General features: G+C 39.3%; 1 protein-coding gene across 3 annotated transcripts in view; it reads left to right on the plus strand.

Annotated features, from left to right (window-relative positions):
- The first annotated feature begins 1,844 nt into the window (after positions 1-1,844).
- Positions 1,845-25,444, plus strand: part of rbm20 (RNA binding motif protein 20) — a 52,080-nt gene continuing 28,480 nt past the window's right edge. Inside the window, exon 1 of one of the 3 annotated variants that reach the window (XM_053229414.1) lies at positions 1,845-2,242. In XM_053229414.1, coding sequence (XP_053085389.1) covers positions 2,142-2,242 — 101 coding nt within the window. In that variant the 5' untranslated portion in view covers positions 1,845-2,141. The remainder of the gene's footprint in view (positions 2,243-25,444) is intronic. The other 2 variants (XM_034299789.2, XM_053229413.1) reach the window with 2 other exon arrangements.

The following is a 25,444-nucleotide window of genomic DNA, read 5'->3' on the forward strand; positions in this document are numbered from 1 at the left end:
TGTAGATAATCGGGATGTAACCGAACACAGATACGTTCTTACTAGATACAAATCCACAGATGTGAATAAGAGGAGCACTGTTTTTTTTTTTTTAGGAAGTTTGCAGGAAAGGCTCACAGGGCGTCTGGTTGAGACAAAAAAAAAAGATTTGTGTGTGTTTGAGGTTTTTAAGTTCATGCTGGCACAATCAGGTATGAAGCTTTCAGGACAAACAGAGGCCAGAGTCATTAATATAAACGCAGAGCATTCGTTTATTCATCCTTAGTAACTGCCTGGTCAGGGTCAGTTTGTTTATAGTTTGTTTATATTTTGGGAAACAGAACCTATTAAATTCGTTAGAAAACATAGCAGGCTGGTACCAACAAAAATAACAAGTGCGCAAACGATCTTGCACATAACTGTAGTTGAGATCAGTTATGAACTAGAGTGATGTAGCTGAGGTTGCGGAAGTGTGGGTTTAGGCCACGCCCACCTCCGGGTTTAAACCCGAATACAGATACAGATAGTGGCATTGTGTTTATGTAATGATGTCTCTACTATGTCATTTTCAGCTGCAGGACATTTCTTTAAACCTTAGGAAATTTGTGGGTAGTGGTGCCACCTCACAGCTCCATGGTCCTGTTTTATTTTAAACATCTCTTAAAATTTATTATCCCGCGTCATTACAGCCATTAGGCGCCTGGCTACGTTTGTTTATGTCATCCATTCGTGGTAGCGTCCTACGATTCGCATTGAATCCACAAGTCGTGGCACTGATGGCAGGGACGGTGGGTTAACGGTGTTTCCCTTCACTTGTGCCAAAAATCACTGGAGGATTGTTATTCAGAGCCCCGCTCCCATGTGCTCGCTTGTCAGCAAAGGAATTTATCAGATGTTCTTTCGCCTTCGCCATCAGTCATTTAAGCAGATGATGTGTTGATGTAGTGGGTGACAAAGTGAATTTGGTTTGTTCTTAGTTTCTGGAACTTGAACTTTGAAAGTACATGACGCCTTAACAGGATGGATGTGATTTTAACTGTGTTTGGAAGAAACCTAAGCTCATGTATATCTGAAATTTGGAAATATATATATATTATATATAGCTGATGTATATATGCCCACTCATTTAATTGACAACAATTACTCACTGTGGGTTTTTTTTTTTTTTTTTTTTTTTGACTTTCTGAAGATTGCTCTTCAAAAGTTTGGCTCTTGTTCAAAGACACATGGAGAGAGTTGTCTTTCTAATCTGCCTTAGTCACATTTGTCCCTTATCCTATTAAAAAAAAAAAAAAAAAAAAGGGATAGTTGAGCACTTGAGAAACTTCACTCGGACTGCTTTCACTGAGGGATCAAATCCTATCAAAATATGATATTAAGATAATATTCTAAACCATGATTAGGTAATTACTGTGTTATAAAAAGCTGTGTTATCAGCACATGCTCGGTGTAAATTGGAACCTCAGACAGAGCTTTAGTGCTGTCGTTCCGCTGCCAGCAGTGGGTTTAGCAGTATTATTTAAGGTAAGCTGCCTTCGTCGTGTTGGCCCTGTGATCTGGACACCACAGATCTAGTCACGCTTTCTCGTCACGCGCACCCGAAACGAACATTTTGATCCAGAAACCTCGTCAAACTCTTTTAGGCGAAATACCTGCATCTCTTCTGCTCACTTTGCTTGAAAGGAAAGTAGCACACGGCCACCAACAAACGTGAACGACCCTGACAAATAAGTCCAACCGTGGGACGTGTGGTATTCCTCAGGACTTGCCTTTAGAAAGAGAGAGAGAAAGAGAGAGGAGGGGTCATGAGGAGGGCTGGAAGAGGGGGAATCAATCCCCCCCTTTGTCCTATCCAGGACTCCCAATTGGCCAAGCGACTTTCAACTCCTGCTTCCTGTCATATCCTCTTAGTTGGCGTTCCAAGTTTATGAGTGTAGCCTGTGCTTTGGCTGGTTCTTTCAACCTGCTGGACTTTTTTTTTTTTCCTCTTTAAAGTTAAAGCGAAAAAAACCCCCAGAAAACCTGCCACAGCGAGCAGACAGTCGAAGAAGACTTCAGTGGGACGGGAATCCCACGGCGCGCAGTCACCATATAGGGAAGCTTCTCCTGCTGGGGTTTCTTATCCGAGTTCTTGTTCCACAGGTGGAAAGTGTTTTCCTAGCATGAAACAGGCTTGGGACAAGAACATTTTTGAGAATGGGCAAAGTAAACAGCAGGGAACGGGCCCGATGGACTCGGCACCTTCATTCGAGCACCTCCAGAGGTAAGGGAATGTTTTTTATATATGTATATATTTTACATTTTCATTCTAAAAAAGGTGACACTGATTGACTAATCAAGGCTTCGTCCATACATGTGGTGAAGTGAAAGCATGTGACATGCTCTTTCCAAGCTTTTTTTTTTTTTCCTTGTAAAACATGGGTATGGTATCTACTGCCAGCTCAAAAAATTTGAAATGTGAATACGGCCAGAAATTGAATTTCACGCTTTCTGCATGTGTGTTTGCTCTTCTGGATTATTTAGCAAATTCCATTCATTATAAATAGACTGTAGGGCTTTACGAATATTGGGTTAATATTGGGTCCCCTTTAGTTTAAGTAGTGCAACCATATTGAATTTAAAAAACAACAACAAAAGAGCAATTACTGTTACGTCACGCTAAGTGATGAGAGTTTTAGTAGGAAAACAAAAGCAATGAGATAAGAATTTATTCCGTACTTATTCTACACTCGGCCTTCCTGTTATGATTTCATTTTTTAATGACAGGAAACAGCTTGATGAAAAAGTGCACACGTCATTAGTATTAAATGTCATTTTTTCATTATGTGGACAAAAAAAAAAATCTAGCATATTTGGTATTTAAAGGCAAAAACAACTCCCTGTTAAGTCACAATCAATCAACTGTCCTAATTGGTGTTGATTTTAATAACATCGTATAATAATTGTAATGTGTTTCATAGTAAAACACAGCAGTCTTTATTACATTTGCATGTAAAATGTCAGAATTTGAGCTCTAGTCCATAGATATTATGTATTATCTGTAATAGATATAGCTCCAGAGTCTCCCGCTTCAAACCTGAGCTAGAGATTCTCTCTCTCTGCGGAGAACCGCATGTTCTCTCTTTGCTCCTGGTTTTCCGGTTTCCTCCCATCTCCTCAAAAACGTGCTGGAAGGTGGATTGGTGCCTGAGTGAGATCCGTTGTGATGCCCTGATATCCTGTGCAGGGTGTATTCCTGCCTCACACCCGTGTTCATGGGAGAGACTCGAGATCCACCCTGATCCTGATCCGAGTGCTTACTACTGATAATTCAGTACGACAGTAGGAAATACTTTCCAGATACAGGATATAAGATGACAGGAGAAATTCCATGCATCCCATTCCCATCTGTCACAATCTGTTGTTTTTAATTCATAATTATTCACGGGGTTTAATGTATTTTACTCCATTTAATTGTACTATTCATTTTAGTGTCGATGTAAAGCTGCCTAGAGATGCTTTTTTTAAAACTAAAAAATACAATATACATCATAGAAAGACTTAAAAATAAAATTGTAATCACACACTGCCAAAGTTTTAAACAACCTATATATTAGGATTTTCATCAAATTTTAAATAAAGTGTGAAAACGTAACCAAGGAATAGAAATGATGATTTACGTGTCTAGTGAAGATGAGGGATCTTAGAATGATCTGGATCTTTTATTTCTATCCTTATCAGATTTATCCTCCAGGATAGAGCTTTCCTTCTTTAACTGCAACTCACTGTGTTTGGTCTTTGGCAATAATAGTGATTTAACTGAATAAAATAAAGCACAAGTACTCCAGGGGTTCCAAACATTCATATTAAAGTTTATCTCCGAGCCTGAAAAGCTGTCGACTTGCAACAGACTCCTGAGATCAACCCAAAAAAAAAAAAGTGAGCGATGACAATTCTGTAGAAATCTTTCGTATACTGTGTTATATAAGGGGCTCTGGGCTAAATTTTTATTTCCTTACAAATTCACTGGAAGAGTGCGTTGTTCTTTAACAATCTGCAACACTATCCCGTGGTGTATTTGGATGAAATTAGGTGAGAGCCTAACCTCATAAAAAGATTTCTCTAATATTTAATCAGTTTAATTAATCAGGATAATTGAATCCTTTCAGAAGTCTTTTCATGCAGTTTCCGTCTTCCTGGCGTTCTCTTGTGCACCGTTCTCTCTCAGCTCTGTGTCACCCTCGCAGCTCGTCACCACCTTGTGAAGAAAACAATATCATTTTATTGCCATTCCTGATATGTGGAGTTAGGGTCTCGCTTTTATGCCCGCGGTTGGAGTTATCTGTTGGAAACAGAACACCTTGGAGCAATAAGTGATGAAGTGCTGCGTTCTTGAATAGCCAAAGGCCGCGGCCTCGCTGTCTCGCCGTCTCTCCGACGATGCTGAAAGAACGGTTAGGAAACACGTTAATGCAGCGTCTCTTCTCTTTGCATTCCAGTCTTTCAGCGTTGTGTAGTGATAAACGTTTAATAGGACCGGTGTAAAAAAACAAAAAAAACCAAAAACGCTCTCGCTAAAGAGTCAGAGTCAGGGATCGTGATGAATGGACTTGATATTTTCCAGAATGATTGATAAATGTTAAATTAATAGGTGTAATACAAATCATTTTTTTTTAAATCAGGTAGTCTTTTTTTTTTATAAGTGAAATTTATCAATAGGGCATAATTTAGTTAATTTAGTATTTTGCCGTTGTGTTTTTAAAGTGTTTATGACTCAGTAATGTTGAAATAAATGAAAAATGTTGGGCGAGAAAGCATGGAACAGGACCATCACTCTCACCAGTGGGTAAATTTTAGGCTGTTCATTTTAATTTTAGGCTTGTTTAATTTTAAATATTAGGCTGCTAAATTTTAGGATGTTTTTTTTTTTCTATAAATCTGTAGCAAATAAAACATTGGGGGTGAAGTTCCTATATAACGGCACGTCCCACGGTGTTTTATTCCTCTTATCCCACACCAGTGATTACTATTTTTGTTTATTAAAGAAAAACGCATCACACTTTTTAATCTGTTTATAGTTGTTGAACATCCTGTTATCACTTATGCTATAGTAGCTATAAACAGTTGCTCCCTCATCAGCCTGTCTTTTATCTCTCGCTCTTGTTTGTCACGTTACCGAGAAACCAAAAAAAAAAGCGTAAGCTCCTCTGTGCTGAAGACTTTCCTGTGGTGGAAAACGTCAAGTCGCAGCACTGACACTGGAGACTCCTTCCATAAATATTAAATAAACATCTCCTTACACATAACGATTATACGTTTTTTCATTGATGAATAATAAGAAGTCAGTTTATTCTTAGTCTTAGATTGTTACAGAAACCGTGACGTATAAGAACGAGGGCGTTAATATAAACCTGCTCTACTGTCCAAGCTGCTGTTACGGAAAACAGATTGGAGAATCCAACAGCGCTGCGCTTATAAAATGGAAGCCTGCAAATTACAGATGGTTTCTTCCTACTCACTTCCTCAGCCTGCAGCTCAGAAGTTTAAAGGAGATGGAAATATAATCTTAGATTTTAGACTTCGTTTCTGCTCACTTCAGTTTCTGCTGGTTTAAAAAAAATGCTCTTGTCGAATGCAGATTCCTCACATTGACAAGGTGAAAAGGTGTAAGGCTTTGGCTTCAGCTGCTGTCAACTACCAACAGCCTATTTGTGGTGACTCTTCGCTTTCCCCAAGTGTGTGTGTGTCTTTGTATGTTTGCTGATTTATTGTCGCTGCCCGGAAAGTGTTCATTACTCCCTTGACGTGCAGAAGCAACTGGGCTTAATCTTAATGTTAAATGGCTGGAGCTTTTTTTTTCTTGGACGAGCTTGAGTACTGAAAGCTCTTTTAATGTGTTTGTGGAACTGAACTCTGAACTCGCAAGCTTATAAAGACTATAATCTCAATTATTACAAAAAAAAAAAAAGCATTAATAATAAAGAAACTGTGTAGTTCTTGGAGAGGAAGATGCCATTAATTAGTCTGGTATATTACTAGTATCTAGTTACTAGGTAGTTACTAGTTAATAGATATGTTACAAGTGTCTAGCTTTTCTTACAACTTCATTTATATAAAATGGACTTGTGTGATTTCTTCCAGTAGCCTTAAAAAGGCATTCCTCCAACAATTCATAATTTAATACCGGACTGCTGACTAAAAAGCGTTAACTAAATATGTATATTTTGATAGGTCCAGTTCAGAGACTGCTGACGTTGCATTCCAACACCCCCAAGACGTTTATTTCCCGGTTCCAACACACAGGCTTTTTACTTTCTATAGAAATGATAAACTCACCACGGACATGACGCTTCACCTTTCATTAACCTTTCATCGTAATGTTGAGCAATGAACTTTGGCAGGGAGCATTAGCTTCGCTCCGTGGGTGTAACTTCCCCCGAGGACGTGTCTCTCCGCCGCGTTTTTGAAAGTGTATTCCGTTGAGAATCTTTGAAGCAGAAACCGATAAAGCTTTCTAAAAATATCGCTAAAAATACGCCGTGGATTTACATTATGCCAGAAGGTTCTCAAAGGTAGGGTCCGTGAAGCGTAGCCTTCTTTCACATGCTTTTTATTATTTTGTTACAATGATATATATATATATATAAATATTAAGTTATTATATTTACGGGTCCAAGCACCAACGCCATCTCGGAAGGAATGCGTTCTATCGGTGGGAAATTCAGGAACAGTAAGAATAGAAAATATTATTTGGCAATTCTGCTAATGAAATAAATCCATACTGAGGCAGTCTGTGGAATTTATTTTACAGTTAAAGGGGTTCCTGGATAAAAAAAATTAAAAATAGCTTGAGAACCACTGCACTGTGCAAATATAAAAGTGAGGCAGTCGGGGTTGTTGTTATTACAGCTCGTTTGATCAGCCTTGTTTTTCCTTTTAATGGATCCCAGCTAAATTTGAAGACTTCCAAAAAACTGGTGTGGATTGAATCACTGGATAAACCTGCCATCTTTTCCACGAGTCAAACTAAAAATGCTTCATAACTTCTTGTTTTTTTCCCCTTCTTTCACTCTTGTCCTGAGCATTTATACAGAATATCTTAAACGTGATCCACGTAACTCCACGCATTACATCTCTTTTCACAGAGAAATGCGGCAGCCACTTGAACCCAGTGGACGTGCAGAAATGTTGCTAAGTTCTTGTTCGTGTACCTATTTATTACGTCCTTTATGCTCTAATTAATTGCAAGTGCATATCAGCTGATATCCGTGTTCTGTTTCAAGCAGCATAACTCATAGAATGAATGTAAAACGAAACGTGAAATGTGAGCTAAGTCTTAATTACTTCTCGCCCCGACCTTTTCCGAGGCCTGCGCATGGCGTGAAGCAGATTATATTATGTGTGATAAGCTGTATCGAGCAGCAGCCGTGGATGAGGCTACACTATCACAAGCATACATGGCCGCCCAGGCAGCTGGTTAAAAGGCGTCTGGGTAAACTCTAAAATTAAAGGAGTCTGTCCCTGAGCAGAACATGGTGCGGTGCTGTTTAATTCCCCAATCTGATCAGTCAGAAGGAACTAGATGGTTTCTGTAGTACCAAGTCTCACAAGGGTGGATTAAACAAAAAAACATCATGTATGGGAATGTAGGCCAGTACAGGGTCTCGTCACACACTATCCTCTGTGACAAAAGTGTGTGTGTGTGTGTGTGTGAGAGAGAGAGAGACAACAACTTCATTACGTTTATGTGTGATTTATCGTCTCGGTGTAGCATTCCTCTCCAGCCAGTAAGCGAAAAGAAACGATGTCATGGTATCACCTGGTTATTTTTAGCAGGTGCATTCTGCATGGCGCCCGGTAACACACACACACACACACACACACACACACACACACACACGCATATTTTCCTGACATCACACCCCTTCTTAAACCTCATCATCTCATCCTGCCGTAGAACTTGGATTTATTTTTTATTGATGTTCTGAGACTGAGGGAACAGCTGAGCTCATGAAGTTTCTATTCACTTCAAAGACATCCCGCTTTCATCTGCAAATATTGTTTGGGGGGGAAAAATGCTACCAGCGATGCTACACATGCTCTGGATAATGCTCGGACCAGCTGAGCATTTATTGTGTCCTGTAATGTGTAATCCTGTGATGTCACCGCTAGTTTGTCTCTTGTGGGGCACTCAGAAAAAAAAAAACAACTATACAGTACTGTCACGTTAAAGCGAGGCATTTTACAAACACGCAATGCTCCTAAAGCTTTTGCTTCTTATTAGCATTCGAGTAAATTCTGGAACTTCAGAAGACTTTTTTTTGTCAAGTAGCATGTGCAGAAAAGCGACGTTATCGTTTCATCATCGTGACTCATTTGTAGCTTTGCAAAGACGTAATCTCAACAAATCGTTTACGTCATAAGTAGTGATTGACTCAATCATCGGCTGATATAATTGTCTTTAATGTAATGTTCATGTAATGTGTCTCACCGGTCTTGTTACGAGACGTGTGCCCAGTGGCCTCAGTAGGCCGCTGTAATTCTTCTGTTAATCCTACCGTCGATGCACCATTTTCTATTTTAGAGTGATTACTCACTTGCTTTTTTAACAGCGCTATGGTGTTCGTATTGTACCAAACTTCCTTCCTCACCTCATTTGTTGCTGTAAAACTGTCCACCACATGAACCTACATCATCCTTATGTAAACAACAGAATTCCAGCTCTGTGTGTGTGTGTGTGTGTGTGTGTGTGTGTGTGTGTGTTGTCTGGTCTGTTTTTTTATAGCTCTTCTCTTGGCACAAGTGCCGTATTCATATTCTCAGAGATTTCTCAGGAGAGCTCCCAGCAATCATGTGGCTCACTTCACAGCTAAACATGAAGGCGATAATGATCTGATTATCTTTTTTTTTTTTTTTTATCATGAGCCAAAAGCTGACTGACGCTCTGGACGTCAATTTTGGACGTCATTAAACACGAGCGATTTCCGGATCAGTCTCATTGACAAACGGGTCACTGCTATGAATTTCAGTTATAGCTCTCCATGGTGTGTTTAAGTCCTCGCTCCTCTCTCGGGATTGGCTGGATGGTGTTTGGACAAATGGTTGCGCTCACCTCTCTGAAGCCTCTGGTATGCCTGGACATAAACCCTGTACTTTAAACCCTGCAATCCCATATGTGTCCTGACAATCCCATATGTTTGTCCCTCTGTCCTGTCCTGTGTCATTATTTATTGCGTTTTACGCCGTTCCCAGCCCCTGGAGTGGAGTGCCTCTTGACCGGACAGGTGTAAAGCACGATTTACGAAGGCCACGCATGTCACTCCTCTACAGATTATGCTAAAAGAGGGAGTCATAAAAGACAAAAGGTATTTGAAGCAATGGCAGTGAGTTTGCAGCGTGTAGAGTGGTATTAGTGGTGGATACGATGAGCGCAAATGGCCTTCAGATTTCCCGGCAACATTACGCCATGTATGAACGCTATGTGATGAGAGAACGCCACAACATTGTAGACAGTGCAAACATGTTGTGCTACATTAGAACCATTGTTTCTTTCCCATCAGTCCTTATGAAATGGCCTCTTGATTGCACATGTTGACTTAATTCCTTTCTGTATCAGAAGTGCATGACTGACTTACACAACAGCCAATGGCGTTCGAGATTCTCTACACCACCGAATCTACACAAATCTGACCGTAGCTTAGTGAGCTAGCTAAATATGGAGAGATTGTTCTTACTGACGGAGAAGCCTCGACACTTTAATGACACAATCACATCACTCGCTCTGTCTAAGCAACATATTCCAACCTTTGGAAATCTCCATGTTGGTAAAACAACTCCAAAAAGTGCTTGTACTGTAACCCCAAACTCGCACAAACTCTGCCCTGTTCAGAACGAAAAAAAAAAAAATCCTGCCATTTATTCTCCAGCAAGCAATGGTTGGAAAGGGGAAGAGTGTGTGAGAAGATGCAGAACCAAAAATACTCCGATGAACCATCTTTACTGCTACTACCGTAGAGCAAGACCCACCTCTGGGGGTGGGACATACTGTATACGGTGGGCTAGCTGGCAAAATGGAGTACTTCCACCCCCCCTTTTTTTTCCCCCAAATATTACAGATCACTATGTGTGTCCCGTGAAGGATTTGTCAGTAGCAGTTAAAGGCCATACCTTTGCCATATTTAACAGCCTGGTTTAAAACGTCTCCTCGTCGTGTCCACGCTCGGACTCATCTCTAGCCTTGTAAATGTCACTTTGTTAGCACAAGCTACCGCTACAAACCTGTCTCTCCATCTTTTGCAAGCGATCTCGAAGTCTGTTCCCGAGGGAGGGGTTCTCGAGCACATTCCGCTGAAACCAAAGAAGCGCGTGTGGAGAAAACGGCTCGCTGTCAGCAGAGCAGTCTGCCTGCCACTCAACCCAAAAAAACAGGGACAAGGGTGCAGACTAGCACTGGGGATTAATAAATGCATGAAGCACAGGGTGAGATGGAGAGACGCTGATGATTGATTGAATGAAAACACCGTACGTAGGCTCGGACAGCTATGAAAATGTGGATGTGTGATTGGATTTATGGCACAACAAAAGAACTAAAGTACATGAATATGAGCAGGATGTTCATGTGATGTAATGGTGTGAGAATAAATTTGCAACTTGCAACTTTGGCCATGAAGATGGACTTCGTATCCATCTTTTTTTTTTTTCCTCAACGTCTAGGTCACACCAACAAAAGCACACACTGTTTCAGAATTTATATTCTGTCCTCACCTGTTGCTGTCACTGGCATTTTATAGTTTGGCTGTTAGTGAAAGAAGTGTATCATAGCAGGCCACAAATTCACAGGTTGGTACAATCTATTCTCTCGTCTCTCAGCTCCTGACACGTCTCGAGCTGAAGGTGATTTGTGAGGTATTTATGCTACAGAAACGACACCCTATCACCATGCTTGACCCAGTTTTTTTTCCCCATAAAGAGGCATCTCAGTTCTTGCTGAAACTGAACTTGTCTGTCACTGGCCTCTTGAAGCCACGCATGACTTTCTGCCAGGTGTCCATTTCATAAATTTTCCCAAGTGCCAGCGCTGCATTCGTTGGCCAGCAGGTGTGCTTGAAGGCACGAGGGGGGTTAATATATAATTTTACAAGTCACTGTTTGTAATTTTAGATTTCAGCCCCCACATCGACGTTAATGGCCAGCAATGCCTGATATGCTGTCCCGTGTGTTTCCTCTCGGTCACATGACCCCCTGCCTTGGCCATGTCCCACACGCTGGGTGACCACAGGCAGGCAACATTTTGTTGACTTGTTGACAGTTGAAAACAGGTCGATTGGTGCCAAGACTCCTACCTCTGGCGGCTGTTGGATAAATGACAGAAATAATTTCCCATAATGCACTGGTATGAGCACTCTTATGTGCTTCTGTTGTCATTTCCCAGGCTTCAAGGGATACTCTAAATTCGTATGTAGGTAGTGTCTGAGTTTCTTCCCTCCACTATGAAACATAACGGTGCCAGGTTTAATGTGGTGGAACATCTGCAAAGCAAGTTATCACTTACGTTATAGCAGCTATAAACAGTCTTTCATTCACTAGCCTCTCTTTTTTTCTGTTTCTTGAAGTTAATGCGATTAAAAACGCAGCCAAGAAACCACAAAAGATATACCATGTCAGCTGTACCTCTGACGGCTACCTCTGACGTTGAAGACTCCTTCCGTAAATGTTAGATAATCAATGTTTACACACGTTTTTTTTAACGTTTACATGGAGCGTCCGCTGTACAAGCCCCTGTGAATGAGCTGTAACTAGAGAAACAATAACGTATTAGTATCCTGTACGCATTACACATTAACCTCCGTAATGTTCTCGATGCCATTTTGTTCAAGGAACATAATTTCACAAAATCGCATTTACTAAAATATCAAAAAATGATATTTTCGTTGTAGAAAAGTGTTCCAAGAATATGGAGTGTCCTTCCCTGAACCCTGCGGTTAATGGTTCAGATGAGATTTTTCTTCAGCGAATTCAGCATTTCTGGTGGTGACAGATAAAGCCTAGCTTTACGAGGGCTTTACAGGACCTCTAACAGCTTGTCCTTCTCTCACACTTGGGATCACCTTTCTGTAATATAAAACCAAGCAGGCATGCCAAAAACTCCTCACCATATTAGCGATTGAATTAATGGCCGCTTCGATTTTGTTTATGGGAAACAAAGGACGGTGAGAATCATTTAGAGTGAATCAGGATTCAGATTGTGTTTTGGTTCAGTCTTAGGTTTTGGTTTAAGAAGCGTTACAAGTCAGCGTTCTTTATCAGCCTTCAGTACCGGATACATACGCGCTTGTGTGTACTGGGCACCTGTTAAACATGGTCAGGGTTGGGATTCCTTCCATTAGTAAGTGGAAGTGGGTTCTGTTGTAAATGGGGTGACATTTTACATAAAGGTTCCTCTACCAGACATTATTTAACATATCTGTGAACAAACTATGAACATTAGCATTAAATACACTAACACTATTAATTAATGTTTGCCTTTTTACTAATAAAAAAGGAAGCCAAAAATCAACACCGGAATAACCGATCTGTATATAATATATAAAATCAGAACTGAGATTAAAAAATAATTTCAGTATTTACACCTGGAGAGCAGAGTTCAGAATGTTATCAAGATTTAGTAACATAGTGTAATTTATTTTGCCAATTTATGTGGACTTACTGTATTTTTACTCATGGGTTGAATAAACACATGCAGGTCAATGTATTTTGTTAACATTTACACTTTACTGCTTTGTTAACATTACTGATGGGTTATTCATGCAGAGATACCAACATTTATGCCATACATTTACAATTTTGGACCCCTTGCGACGGCGATGGGGGAGCCGCCTTTCCTAGCAGAAAAGCTGATTCACCGAAGGGGAAAGGACATGGGACGTGAAAGAGGCATTTGTTTATGGAAGTGGTTACTTTTGCTTCGTGCCGTATTGTGAGCCAATAGGTGGAAGAACTGTTATACTGGCTACTGTGGCATGATTTGTTTGAAGTGTGAGTTTTAAGTGTGGCTTTGAGCAGAGTTTGGGATGTTTTGAGTGCAGTTTAAGTTATTTACTGTGGCGTGGGGTAGTTTGCTGTATTTGACCACAATCTTTAACTGTACCTTGTGCACATTTTGACGTTGGTCTGGGTGCCTTTTGACATTTTTGGCTGCTGTAGTTGGGTTGTTGTGAGTTCACTTTTGTTTTTCAGTACAGTTGTGGTTGTTCTTGGTGCAAGTTGGGTTGGTTTTCTTGTAGTTTGGGTGGTGTTTGGTGCAGTTTGGCATACTGCTGGTGCTGGTTGGCATACTGCTGGTGCTGGTTGGGCTGTTGTTGGTGCAGTTTGGGTTTTTTGTGCAGTTTGGGTTGTTCCTGCTGCAGCATTCGTTGTTCATGATGGAGCTTGAGGTGTTCTTGGTGCAGTTTAGATAGTTGTTGGTGCAGTTTGAGTTGTCACTGGTACAGTTTAGGTTTTGATCATTTTTTAGTGCAGTTTTGGTTGTTTTTTTTGTTACATTTGGGTTGTTTTTCGTGCAGTTTGCAAATCAGCTTAACATGCTCAACAGTTTAACATGCTCTAGGTCAAGCTGAAGTTATTGCCTGTGTATTTTGGGTTGTTTATGATCTAGCTTCATCTGATCACGCTACAGTTTTAGCAGACTTTTGATAGAAACCTTAACTGTGGCCAGTATTTTCTAGGTGGTATTTATTCTGCCCATGCTCCTTCCAGGTGTGAATACTGGGACACAGGGTGACTCTGGTGACTCATACAGTAGTTTTGAAACAGGGTGACTCATGCCCTCCTACAAGTCACCTTGCATAACATCAGCACACACACACACACACACACACACACACACACTTACTTACAGAAGTGGGTCAGATCTGCTTAGCCATCACTGCACAGATCTGAAAGAGTCTTACGTAACTCTACATGACACACTGAACGGACTCCAGATATAGCTCTGTGTAGTACCTGTAATTCAGTCCACCCACTCTTAGACCTGAGAATATTTTCCTTGCAATTATTTCCACCCACAGCTTTTTGTCACACCTCTGTCAGAGCAGTGACCGTGATCCTTTATTACCTGTAGACTGTAGTGTAGAGTCAACTTTCTATTCAAGTACTTACGTAACCTTGACTATTGGTAACAGTGGATCTCCAAGTGAGCCAGGCTGTCCATACCATTGTAATAGCGCTCTCCTCCTAGCTCACTGAGCTGTCTGAAAGTTTGAAAACATGCCCCTGTCCCAGAGGAAGCCTTCCTGAATTGCTAGCTGTCATGTGATAAGTAGATTAATGGTGTAAAAATAGGTGATGACTAAACTGAAAGAATGGGTAAAGTGCAAAACAGTAACACAAGAACTTAACAACAGTGAGAGGTGCATTTGATTTGATGTTCCTCCCTCTGGAAGTATTACTATCATCACACTATCATTATCATTAGCTGTGAGTGTGTGTGTGTATTTGTGTGTGTATGTGTGTGTGTTGCGTGCTGCTCACACTCTTATCTGAGCAGTAGGCTTGTCTCAGGGGTCCATGGTGCCGTGGCTAATGGTGCAGACGATGGAGTAATGACAAGGCTCGTGGCTGTGGCTGGCAGGAAGGATCTATGTCTATATCTCTCCTGTCCCCTGGGCTCCCTAATCACACACACACACACACACACACACACACAGAGCTCAGAGGCTCGGATGTGCATCAAAATCCACTCTGGCTCATCTCTTTATAGACCAAGGGAAAGTGTTTTTGTTGTTCTAATGGATAAATTTTCATACACATTTGGTTCTGAAGTTGTAAATACGCAGTACATGGACAGTCAGTGTCAGTCATTACCCACGTACTCGCTCTCTCACCGGTTAACTTGGCGTAATCTATAATCACCGGGCCCAGTGGGAGGAGCAGCTCGTATTAACTAATTGGACCCGTGTTAAATATTTAACCTCATATTCATTATGGTGGTGTGTGTGAGAGGTCTATGAAGCCCATATGTGTGTGTGTGTGTGTGTGTGTGCAGGGAAAGTCAGATACAGCTGTCGTCAGGCTTCCGTGAGCAGACACAGAGCAGTGCCTCTTCTCCTGCATTCGCTCCGGTAGATAACCCGAGGCTCCACTTCACTAGAGCTAAATTAAACCTGAAGCATGACAGCTCAGCCACAGAGTGGAACAAATAAACGGACGAAAATAAAATGTACACAGTGTTTTCACTTCAAGGCTTTGTTTAGCTTCCACACAGGAGCTACTGTACGAGGCTAATGTAGCTAACAAGCTTGCAGCCTGCAGTTTAACGTTATGCAATCTGCATGCGTAAATCATCATACGCTTGTCTCAAACCGTATCGGGTTGTTCAGTATCTCTAACACACTTGTTCATGTGGTTTCTGACACTGTATGACACACTGTTAGCTATAAATATGGGCAAACGGACGTCACGGAGCTAAAAACAGTCGCGGCTCCATCACTTTCTTCCTCAGCACATAGTTTGGTGTCACACACAGAAGGATCAGACTCAGGTAGGAGGCGTGGCCTGAAGTTTGAAGATGGAAACGTACATTTCATTTTTTTCAATACTATTTTTGAACAGTGAATACGGGGCATGTCTGGGGCATGTCATTTGACGCGAGTGTGTGATGACTTAGGCATGCAGCTTGCACAATGCTAAACTGATAGTTATGAACTTTCCTTACTTGTTAGCTATGTTAGCTCACACTACTAGCTCCAGTACCAAAGTAAAGAAGAGAGCCTCTGACACCGTACATGGGCTGGGTGATCAGGCCTACATTTGGGTTAAAGGAAACGATATATAAATCATGTTATAGTAGAATTATTGCGTTACATTAATGTTGCATGAGCTTGTACTTACATTTCCCATGGAACCCGCTGTGCTCTTCTGCTGTTGTAGCTCGTCTGCCTCAACGGTCTGTGTGTTGAGATGCTTTTCTGCTCACCACGGTTGTAAAGAGTGGTTATTGAAGTTACCGTCACCTTATTACTTAAATAGTAAATAAATGCTGTTTATTTTATAAGATAAACAGATAAGATAGACAAGTCACTGTCACTGGTTAATATCTATTCTACTGCAGGGGTAAATGGACACAGCCTCCATTTGTCTGTTAATCCTCCTATGTTTTTTTTTTTTTGTTTTTTTTTTCTGTGTGGGTCTTTACTAACCCCATGCTAGTCTGGCTTCCCTCAGCTTTATCTTATCCCGCTGCGTGTAATCCATCTCTCTCAGAGACTTCCATAACTCCTCTTGTTTGGGTTCTGGATTATGTAACGTCTAACCCATTTTGCACACTGATTTCTGTGCGCTGTTCGAGGACCTATAGCGTTCAGAACAGAAACGTACGGATCCATATTGCTCATTTTTGCAGGAATTACCCTCCAAAGTAATTCCAAGCCAAGGGGACTGCAATTTTTAATTTTGGTATAGTTGTAGAAATCATAATCCAGTTATTAGCCTGTCTGTGTGGTCCCTTGAGTTGAATCCAAAATGGAACAACCTCATAACAAGTCGCATATAAATATAAATTATATCACATTTTCACGATTGCATAACATGCATCACAGCATTTATGTCTGCGTAAAAACAGTAGTGTTGTATATAAAAATTTCTGAGTTTAATTCTACATTTATTTAACATCTCTAAAAAAAAAATGGAACATTAAAAAGGAGGGAAAATAAAATGTAATTTTATATATATATATATATTTTTTTTTTTTTTTTTTTTACAAACTCCTTGAAGCAAGAAGTAAGTAAGAATCTTTTAAAAAACTGAGTATTGCACCTTTAATATAATTTTAGTTACTTCTGCCTCATTTGTTAGTGGACATGGGTAAATTATGGTTATTTTGTTTTAGCCTTGAAATTCAGTAATTAGAAACAGATGACTTTTTATAACAAATATTCCCACTCTTTGTTTTTTTTTTTTGGTTGATGTAAAATGTAAGAAGTTGTTTATTTTTGCAATTGATTTTTGATAAAAACCCTTTAATTTTAGTTACTTTTACCTGTAATATTTTTCTTCTTTTTTTCATACAAGCAAACGTTACATCTGCTTTTCCCATGCACTGTTACACGTCCTCCTCAGGTAAAAACACTTGAATGTGTTGACAATTTTTTTTTTTTTTTTTGGCAGATCATGTCCCATCACCGTTTCAGTAGCTAGTTTAAGAATACGAGCCAGGGCACTATCACTTTCAGTGAGCCGCTGAGGGGGGGGGGGGAGGGGAAAAGGCATATGCGCAGGCATAGTTTTCCATGTGTGGGCCGAGCAGCAGGTGGACGAGGCGCCGTGACCCGATTGGCCGGCGACAGCACGTTGCTGGGCAGAGCTGCAAGCTGATTGGTTAAAGTCTAATAGTGCTGACAGATGGTAAAATGCTACTCGGGCCCTGGATGCCGTTACAGCATCACTTTGAATGAAATCGAAGGCATACCGAGGACCGTGTGTCAAAGCTACATTTTTAAATTATTATCATTATTATTGCACAGATTTGCATTTCTCAAAGCTAGTGAGTCTGAAAGCCTCGTTATAAATATATTTATATGAATACCATGAAACTACAGATATTAGATAGCATATGTTCAAGATTAAGTTTACCCTTAGGCTAGAAATTGAAATAAAACTGTTTAAAACAGTTTTATGTCTGTTTTCTGTCTATTACATACACTTCTTCTTGCACACACACGTCAGTAAGCAATGCCAAGGGCTCTCGAGCTCTTTTTCCAGATCAGCTGATGATATTTATTCTGTATTTTAAGATATATAACGACTTGCAAGTGAAACCCAGAGCGCATTCCAAGAATCCGATCCAACATGGCCTCTCTGTGATTGGAAACTCACTAGTGCAGAAGCTACGCAATGAGAGAGCAAGAAGTTTAATGGTCCATATTAATGTATTTAAGATTAGTACCTCAGGGACGTGCTGATAATATTCTTTACTGGGAGATGAAATTGTCAGAATAAATTAGGCGTGTACATTTTGACACATCTCGTAGCCAAAATGCTGCACGAGTGAGAGAGAGGTGAGCAGATTGGAAGTTGTGAGTTTGTATTTACGTGCCAGACCGCAGATCATGGCGAGACGTGCCGGCTAGGTTAATTCATCGGCGTCAGGCCAAACATCGAGCCAAACAACAACAGAGCCAAAAACCTGGCACCTTCAGCACTCCATGTGCTCCAGAGCTCAGGCAAGTGACACGTACTGTCAGCAAGCAGGGAGTACAGTGTGAAGCTTTTCTTACTGACTGTCAGGGCAGGCGCTTCAGCCTACACCACGTTCCCTCAGAGTGATCCGTGTGTGTGGTGCATGCTGGGTATTTACACCACGTTTCCATATGCCGTGAAACTGCTCCAAGACTGGATTCAACAGCAGTTTTATTCTATTTATTTATTTATTTATTTAGTTGCAGTTTTCTTCAGTGAGTTACTGACTTAGCAGACTTTCAATAACTCTCTTCCTTGTCTTTATTTTTCAAAGAACGAAGCAAGAAGTAGCTATGAAGTCTCATCTACATGACAGTTAGAAAAGTGAGCTCGGGGATTGTGGCCAAATCTTTTATAGCGTGACTTCGGGAAAATGAGGCCGAATCCAATCAAATCACAGACCTGAAGATGAAGCCTGATTGCTGAGAAGGTGTTGATTGATCTTCTACAACAGCAGTAATTCGAGTCATCTTAATACGTTTCTATAGCAACAGCTCATTCACTGGGACTTGTATGCCGGACGCTCTACGTAATCTAAGCCTAGGTTTATAAAAGTGTTATTTAACAAAGAAGCTTTCTGTAAACAGCTGTTTATTTAGCAATTATGGAAGGAGTCTCCAGTGTCAGCACTTTGTAAGAGTCAGGAAGTTTTCCGACATCTTCAGGACAGAGTGCTTTCTCGCTAACGTGAATGACAAACTGCAGTCTTTTTGTGATGCACTTGTTTCAGGGAACTAAATGAGATGTTATCAAGTTTGAAGTGGTTACAGTTCCTCTACTTTACCACACCACACCAGCGTTGATTATTTTCCCGAAACAGCATGACACGCAGTGTTTTGTTCCTTACTTATATATTGTGATATGTTTCACTGTCAGTTTTTTCAATATGAAATTCTGGCTACATTGCGTTTGTGTGAATTGGGACCGTGTGTGTGTGTGAGTTGAGCCGTGACTTGGGTGGAGATCAGCTTGCTGTAAATCACCACCTTCCATCCACAGATCACACACCGAGCAGCTCATCCAGAGCCGCTCATCGACATGACACGCTTGTTGATAGATGACTTGTTGGTGTAAAGCCGTTACAGCCGTGTTTTTGAGTTGAGGTGCTAGTACCTGGGGCTTTTATTTCCCATGCTGCACTGCTCTCATATGGTTGTGTGACACACACGATGGACGCTGTATGGAGGATGAAAAATCTCTCAGCTCCATCTAGTGGACGTGGATGTGCTCTAGTGCTGTTTGGTTCAGTCCGTGTCAATTCAGACAAGGTTGTTGCTGCGTGTCTCAGATTTTATATTAAAAAAAACCATCGTATCTAGGAAGCCACGTTCAGGATTTAATATCTCCAGAAATATTCCTCCCAGCTACCTGAAATTTGGCAGACTTAAAGAAAAACTTGTTTTCTGTCTGTCTAAATGCTCAGAGGTCGTCACAGAAGGTCCGTTTTTTTCTTATAAGGTCCTCAATATAAGAAAAAGTACATAATTTCCAAACCTGAGTGATATTTGTGGCTTGTAGACCCCACTTTAATAGACACAAATGCTAAAGGTCACAGTTTGTGCTTAAAGTTAGATTTCATTGGCATTGTATCAAAATCGGAGGTCAATAGAATTCAAAACATTGACAAATTTACAATTTAAAAATCTGCACTATTTTTTTATGACGTGCCCAGATGGTGATGTTGACTCATTAGTAGAATCGTGAAAACTGGTGTGAAATATGTTTAAAGTAGGATCATGTTTTGTTCCAAACTGCAACATCCTTCCGTGTTGTCTTCATGTTTCAGTTGTTCCAGATATGAGCCTTGTATTTGCCTGTTCGACTTTACGAATATAAGGAAAACCTACGAAAACCCTTCACATGGTGTATTATCGTATTATATTATCTATCGTGTGTTACCATTGGAATGGAAGATACGGCATCAGAAAACGCAACTGGTGTCAATATTCTGAGATATTGTGGATATTGTGAAAACTTCGTAGTGATTGCAAAATGTCCGGAATCAGCCGATTTGACGCTAAAAAATTTTGTACTTGTAACTTATATATATATATAATAAATATACATTAAAAATAAACTAAAAATTACGTAGATAAAAATTTTTATCATAAATGTCATAAATTGCCACAATACATATTTCTGAGATGTTTTTCTAACTTAAATAAAGGCAATAAACTCTGATTGGAAGCAGCTGATTTAATGTTCAAATTTTATACTGTATCTTTAAAATTGTAAAATGTTTTTTTTTTTCTTTAATATATATATATACATTTTTTTTTTTTAAATATTTTTTGCATTCCTTAGAATTTTTTAAAATGCATTTTAGTGGAACGTAATTTATTTTTCTGGACATTGTAGACATGATTGTTTTGAATGCAATACATCAGTTTTACTGGCAGTGTATCTATAATACTTTGTTAAAAATGTCTTATATTGTTTGTCGTGTCTTTTATACAATACACACTCGTATAAAAGAAACGAGGAGCATCAGATGAGACGTGTGTGTATTTTGTAACTGGTGTGTAAAGAGAATGGCATGAAGGAGCGTCACATTTCACAGTCCACGTTTCCTCTATAACTTTTCAACATTGTCATATTTCAACATTTATATACGATAGAATGTGTAGTTAGATCTGCAAGTGTGTGTTTCGATTGTAAAATATTTAAACCAGCTGTTAAACATTTAACCATAAGCCTAATGTGTGTTTAATGGCCGCTGTGGATTAGGAATCGACGACAAGCAGTAAGGACTTACACATACTCTGACTACTGTTCAAATGGACTTTTTTTTTTTTTTTTTTTTTAAAAACGTCATGCTGATATAAATGTGAAATTTACATTTGAGAGAGAGCTCTTTCTTCACTCTACACTTAAGTGTTGTGAGTTTTTAGCTAATATATTACTGTAGCTAAATATACTGGTATTTTAATACAGGTTCATATCTATAGGCAATAAATATACACTGTGATGATTGTTTTATTACAATGATTGTTTTATTACAATGTTTTATTACAGTTTATCCAAGTTTAGCAATAAAATAAGGGGTCAAACAATTAAATAAGTGCCAGTAAGTCCCTACTTTTTTGTATTTAGATCACTTATTTATTTCTTCCACAAATTTTCTAATTCTGCAGTATTGAATCGATTCTATTTCTCGAAGTTTAACGCAAACGGTTAATACTGACCGCGGTGTTTAAAAGCTGTAATATATCAATATATAACCTAATGAAATTAAAGGACAAGTTCGGCCAAAAATTATTTTTTTACCCAAGTTTCTCAAGTTTTGTCTGAAATTTTTCAAATTGTTCTTTAATACCTCAAACTTACTCTTTCTGTGCTGAAAATGTAATGTGTTTGAGGTGGTAACGCAACTTATTTCAATTAATTTAATGTAATGTAATGTGAGTCCTAATGGTTCCTGATGATCTAATTTCATTCTTATGGTAATCATTTACCCATTATAGAAAGGTTTGTTGGATTCTAGTGATACTGAACCATCAGTAACCAGAAAATCCCTAATGGAAACCTTCAGGAATGTGATGGAAAAAACATTAAGCTAGTAACTTTGTGATGCAAGTCTTAAAGATTTTTATTAATGGGATTGTAATGCAGAGGTATGACTCTGTATCTGTTATCTGTAAAAAACAGACCGAAGGATGTCACAAAGCTAAAAAAAAAAAATCACTTAGCACATAGTTAGACACAGGAGGCGTGGTCTAAAATTTAAAGGTGAAATTATAATTATGATAATTCATGCTTCCTTTACTAGGTTAGTTACACTAGTCTCGTAGCTCCAAAAATAAGCACGCAAACTGTAGGCAAAGTAGCGTCCAGGGTTGGTTCCTGAGCTCGGGTTACTGTGTGTGTGGCGTTTCGCATGTTCTCCACATGTCTGCGTGTGTTCTCCGGTTTCCGTCCACCTCCCAAAAACATGCTGGTGAGGTGGATTGGCTATACAAAAATGCCTGTATGTGAGAATAAGTGTGTGTGTGTGAGTGTGTGGTGCATTCCCAGGATGACACGGGCCAGGATAACGTGCTGACTGTAGAATGAATGAACTCTGGCCAGCCGTTCGACTACATGTGAACTGAAGTGGGACGTGGTCGTGTCGTATTTTGTGCCTGCGGTGACTGATCCGTCGAGTACGAACTCGTTCTTGCTTGTGTGTGAGCCACCGCTCACATTGTCAGTGCTTCTATTTGTCATTATAAACGACTGTTATCACTCATCTCTTAGTGAGACACGTTGCTGGTGCCAGTAAAACATGGACATGGAAAAACAAGAGCAGATGTTTAGTGACAGACAGGCAGAATGGGGGATGAGGGGAACGGACAGTCTGGTGAGGACACTGCCGGTCAGTGTATTCTTTTTTTTTTATAATTCAAAAGCACTTTTATTTTCGATTGTATCAATCGTCACGTAACAGACGCTCAGAACTGAAGTTTAAACCAGTGGCCAATCTCTGAAGCTGATCCAGGGGTTCTGTGATTTCTTTATGTCATCGGAGTGGCAGAAATCACCCTCGTTCACCAGGTCAAGAGTTTCACATCAAACTCTGATCAGTGACTTTGACCGTGGCGTGTTTGTGATGCCGGAACGTGCTCCTGGGATTTTTAACGCACAGCAGTCTGGTCCGACAAACAAAACAAAACAAAAAAAAAAAACGCCTTGCTGACAAGAGAAAGCAAGGCTACGGTAACTCAAACAACCACTCTTTACAACCACGCTGAGCAGAAAAGCATCGCAACACATGGAATCTTTAGGCAGATATAAAACACCACGTCAGATTCCACTCCGATCAGCCAGGAGCAGGAATCTGACGCCACAGTGGACACAGGTTCACCCAAAAACTGGTCTTTTTTTTTTTTCTTTTCCCAAAAGTCGATATTGTGGACACTTTAAAATGGCCGCACAACCCTTACGTTCCATTCAGAAGGCAGCATAAGGACAGCTGTCTTCTGATGTCTCTTGTTTGGGACCTGGTTGACGTGAGCATGTGTTGTGTTTGGACAAGACATTCCCATTAATACTGAAGAAGTGTCAGTCCTACTGAGGAACACGTTTCATCAGTGTAGTACTGGGTGATGTGGTGATACTATTATCATGATGGATTTAGAGTATTCTCCTAACATTTACACTACTCTTACAGTAACAAGTAGCTGTTTAGATTTTCTTCTTTTCAATTTCTTTTCTTCTAGAAACGGTGAAAAAAATCCAGTGGTGGATTTAAAAAAAAAAAAAAAAAAAAAAGCTAGCAATTCTTTTAGAATGAAAATGTACCACTGCTGTCTTGTAAATGTGACTAATATTGAATATTACATTTAAAATGATTATATTATTACCAAATTAAAAAAAAATATATATATTTTACAAAGGTGCCGTTACTAGTGTCTGGCTTTGTGCTCGTCCTCGGTCTTCGCTAAGCACTCGTGGCATTTTGCAGCCCGTCATGCGCTCGTAAAGCAGCCTGCTAGAGTCAGTCACACCAACACAGACCCGGCAGAGCAGCTATGAGTGGTCAGTGTGTGTGTGTGTGTGTGTGTGTGTGTGTGTGTGTGTGTGTGTGTGTGTGTGTGTGGTAAGTGGAGGTCACAGTAAGGAGAAACGTGTGCCAATAAGCTAGTGGACGTCCAGTGCTCAGGTCAGTCGTTCTTTTTTTTTTGTTTTTGCTCATATGGGTGAAAAGAAGTGTTTGTGTGTGTGTGTGAGTGTGTGAGTGTGTGAGTGTGTGTGTGTGAGGTCTCAGTGAAGTGGTCAGAGAGGTGTGTGGTTTAGCACATTCTAATTTGCGCTTGCCTTTTGGTCCTCACTCATCTCCGTGGCTAATTTATCAGTTCCTATTGTGGAGCTTTAATAGAGCGGCTGTGTGTGTGTGTTTGTGTGTGTGTGTGTGTGTGTGTGTGTGTGTGTGTGTGTGAAGTAACTCTTTGATCTGGGTCCCTGTCTTGGGACTTAAAGTGGAACAGTGCTGTGAAACATCTTTTCCGGCTATTTACTTTGATTCGTTTTCCAAAACGTTATAATGTAATGTCACACTTTTATTATCCAGCAGGACATATTAGTTGCAAAAATTTTTGCAAAAAATTTGAATCGAAAAAAAAAAAAAAGTTGCAAAAAAATTTTAATGGTTGTGTTTAACAGTTTAAAATACTAAAATATAGTCTAAAATTAAAGTACTAAAATATAGTCACTGCAAATTTATTATCTAGATGAATTTTTCGGTAATTCCGTTATATAATTGCGAAATGCATAACGATATATTTATGTATTATATGTATTCTATTAAATACTACATTACCTTCTCTTTTTTTTTCACTTTGTATCAACTCAAAACAATTATCACATAACATTCATAAATAATATATTTCAATGTAGCCACTTTTGTAATACACATTTTAGGCAGAGTAAATAATACTACACTTCTTCAAACTGTTTAGTATTTTCATAATTGTTTGATTTCAATCATATTTTAATTTTTTATTATAAAAAGATTTTCAGAACATTAGAGAGATGGAATATAATACAATAGTAATCAAAAATATTTATTAGACTTCTTATTTTTAAATAAAAAGGTTTACATAATAAGTGTGTAGGATTATTTATTACTGAATTATTACAACCCAGACATTTAATTAAAAAATATTAGAAAGTAAATAATCAGAAAAATAATTTAACATTAAGTAGTACAAATTTTGCAATACAAGAAATATACAGTATATAATTTATAATTACTTTATAATTGCCGCATCTTCGTTAGAGTTTATTACGTTATGACACTAATTTATTTAAAAAAATGCTAAATGCACTACAGATAAACTTAATGAATAATTCTAAATGTTTTTTTAAACATATCTAGAGATCTGTCAACCTCTGGAAATTAAGTAGAAGATGCACAAAGTAGAATATTAAATTAGATTAAAAAAGTTGAACAGCAATTTCCTTTCCTTTTCCTTTCTTCTAAAAATAAGGTATTGAAATTCCAGCTAAAAGTTCAACAGAGAAAGTGTAACAGAGAGCAAAACTTTCAAACCACAGCAGAAATATAAATAATATAACTACCAGAATGAAATCTAATACAATGCTTATAATACTGAGCAGGTTTAATACTGTGTGTAACTGATGATCTGCTCATGTGTAATTCGGATCTACTTTGGCATTACGTTTTCTTTGAGTAATACTTCTCTCTGAAATAAAACTAATGATTTTTGAAGTTAAATTGTGGCCTAAGCAAAGTTTTGACTCAAGGAAAATG

The sequence above is a fragment of the Pangasianodon hypophthalmus genome, chromosome 25 (genome assembly GCF_027358585.1).
Source record: "Pangasianodon hypophthalmus isolate fPanHyp1 chromosome 25, fPanHyp1.pri, whole genome shotgun sequence".
Taxonomy (NCBI): domain Eukaryota; kingdom Metazoa; phylum Chordata; class Actinopteri; order Siluriformes; family Pangasiidae; genus Pangasianodon; species Pangasianodon hypophthalmus.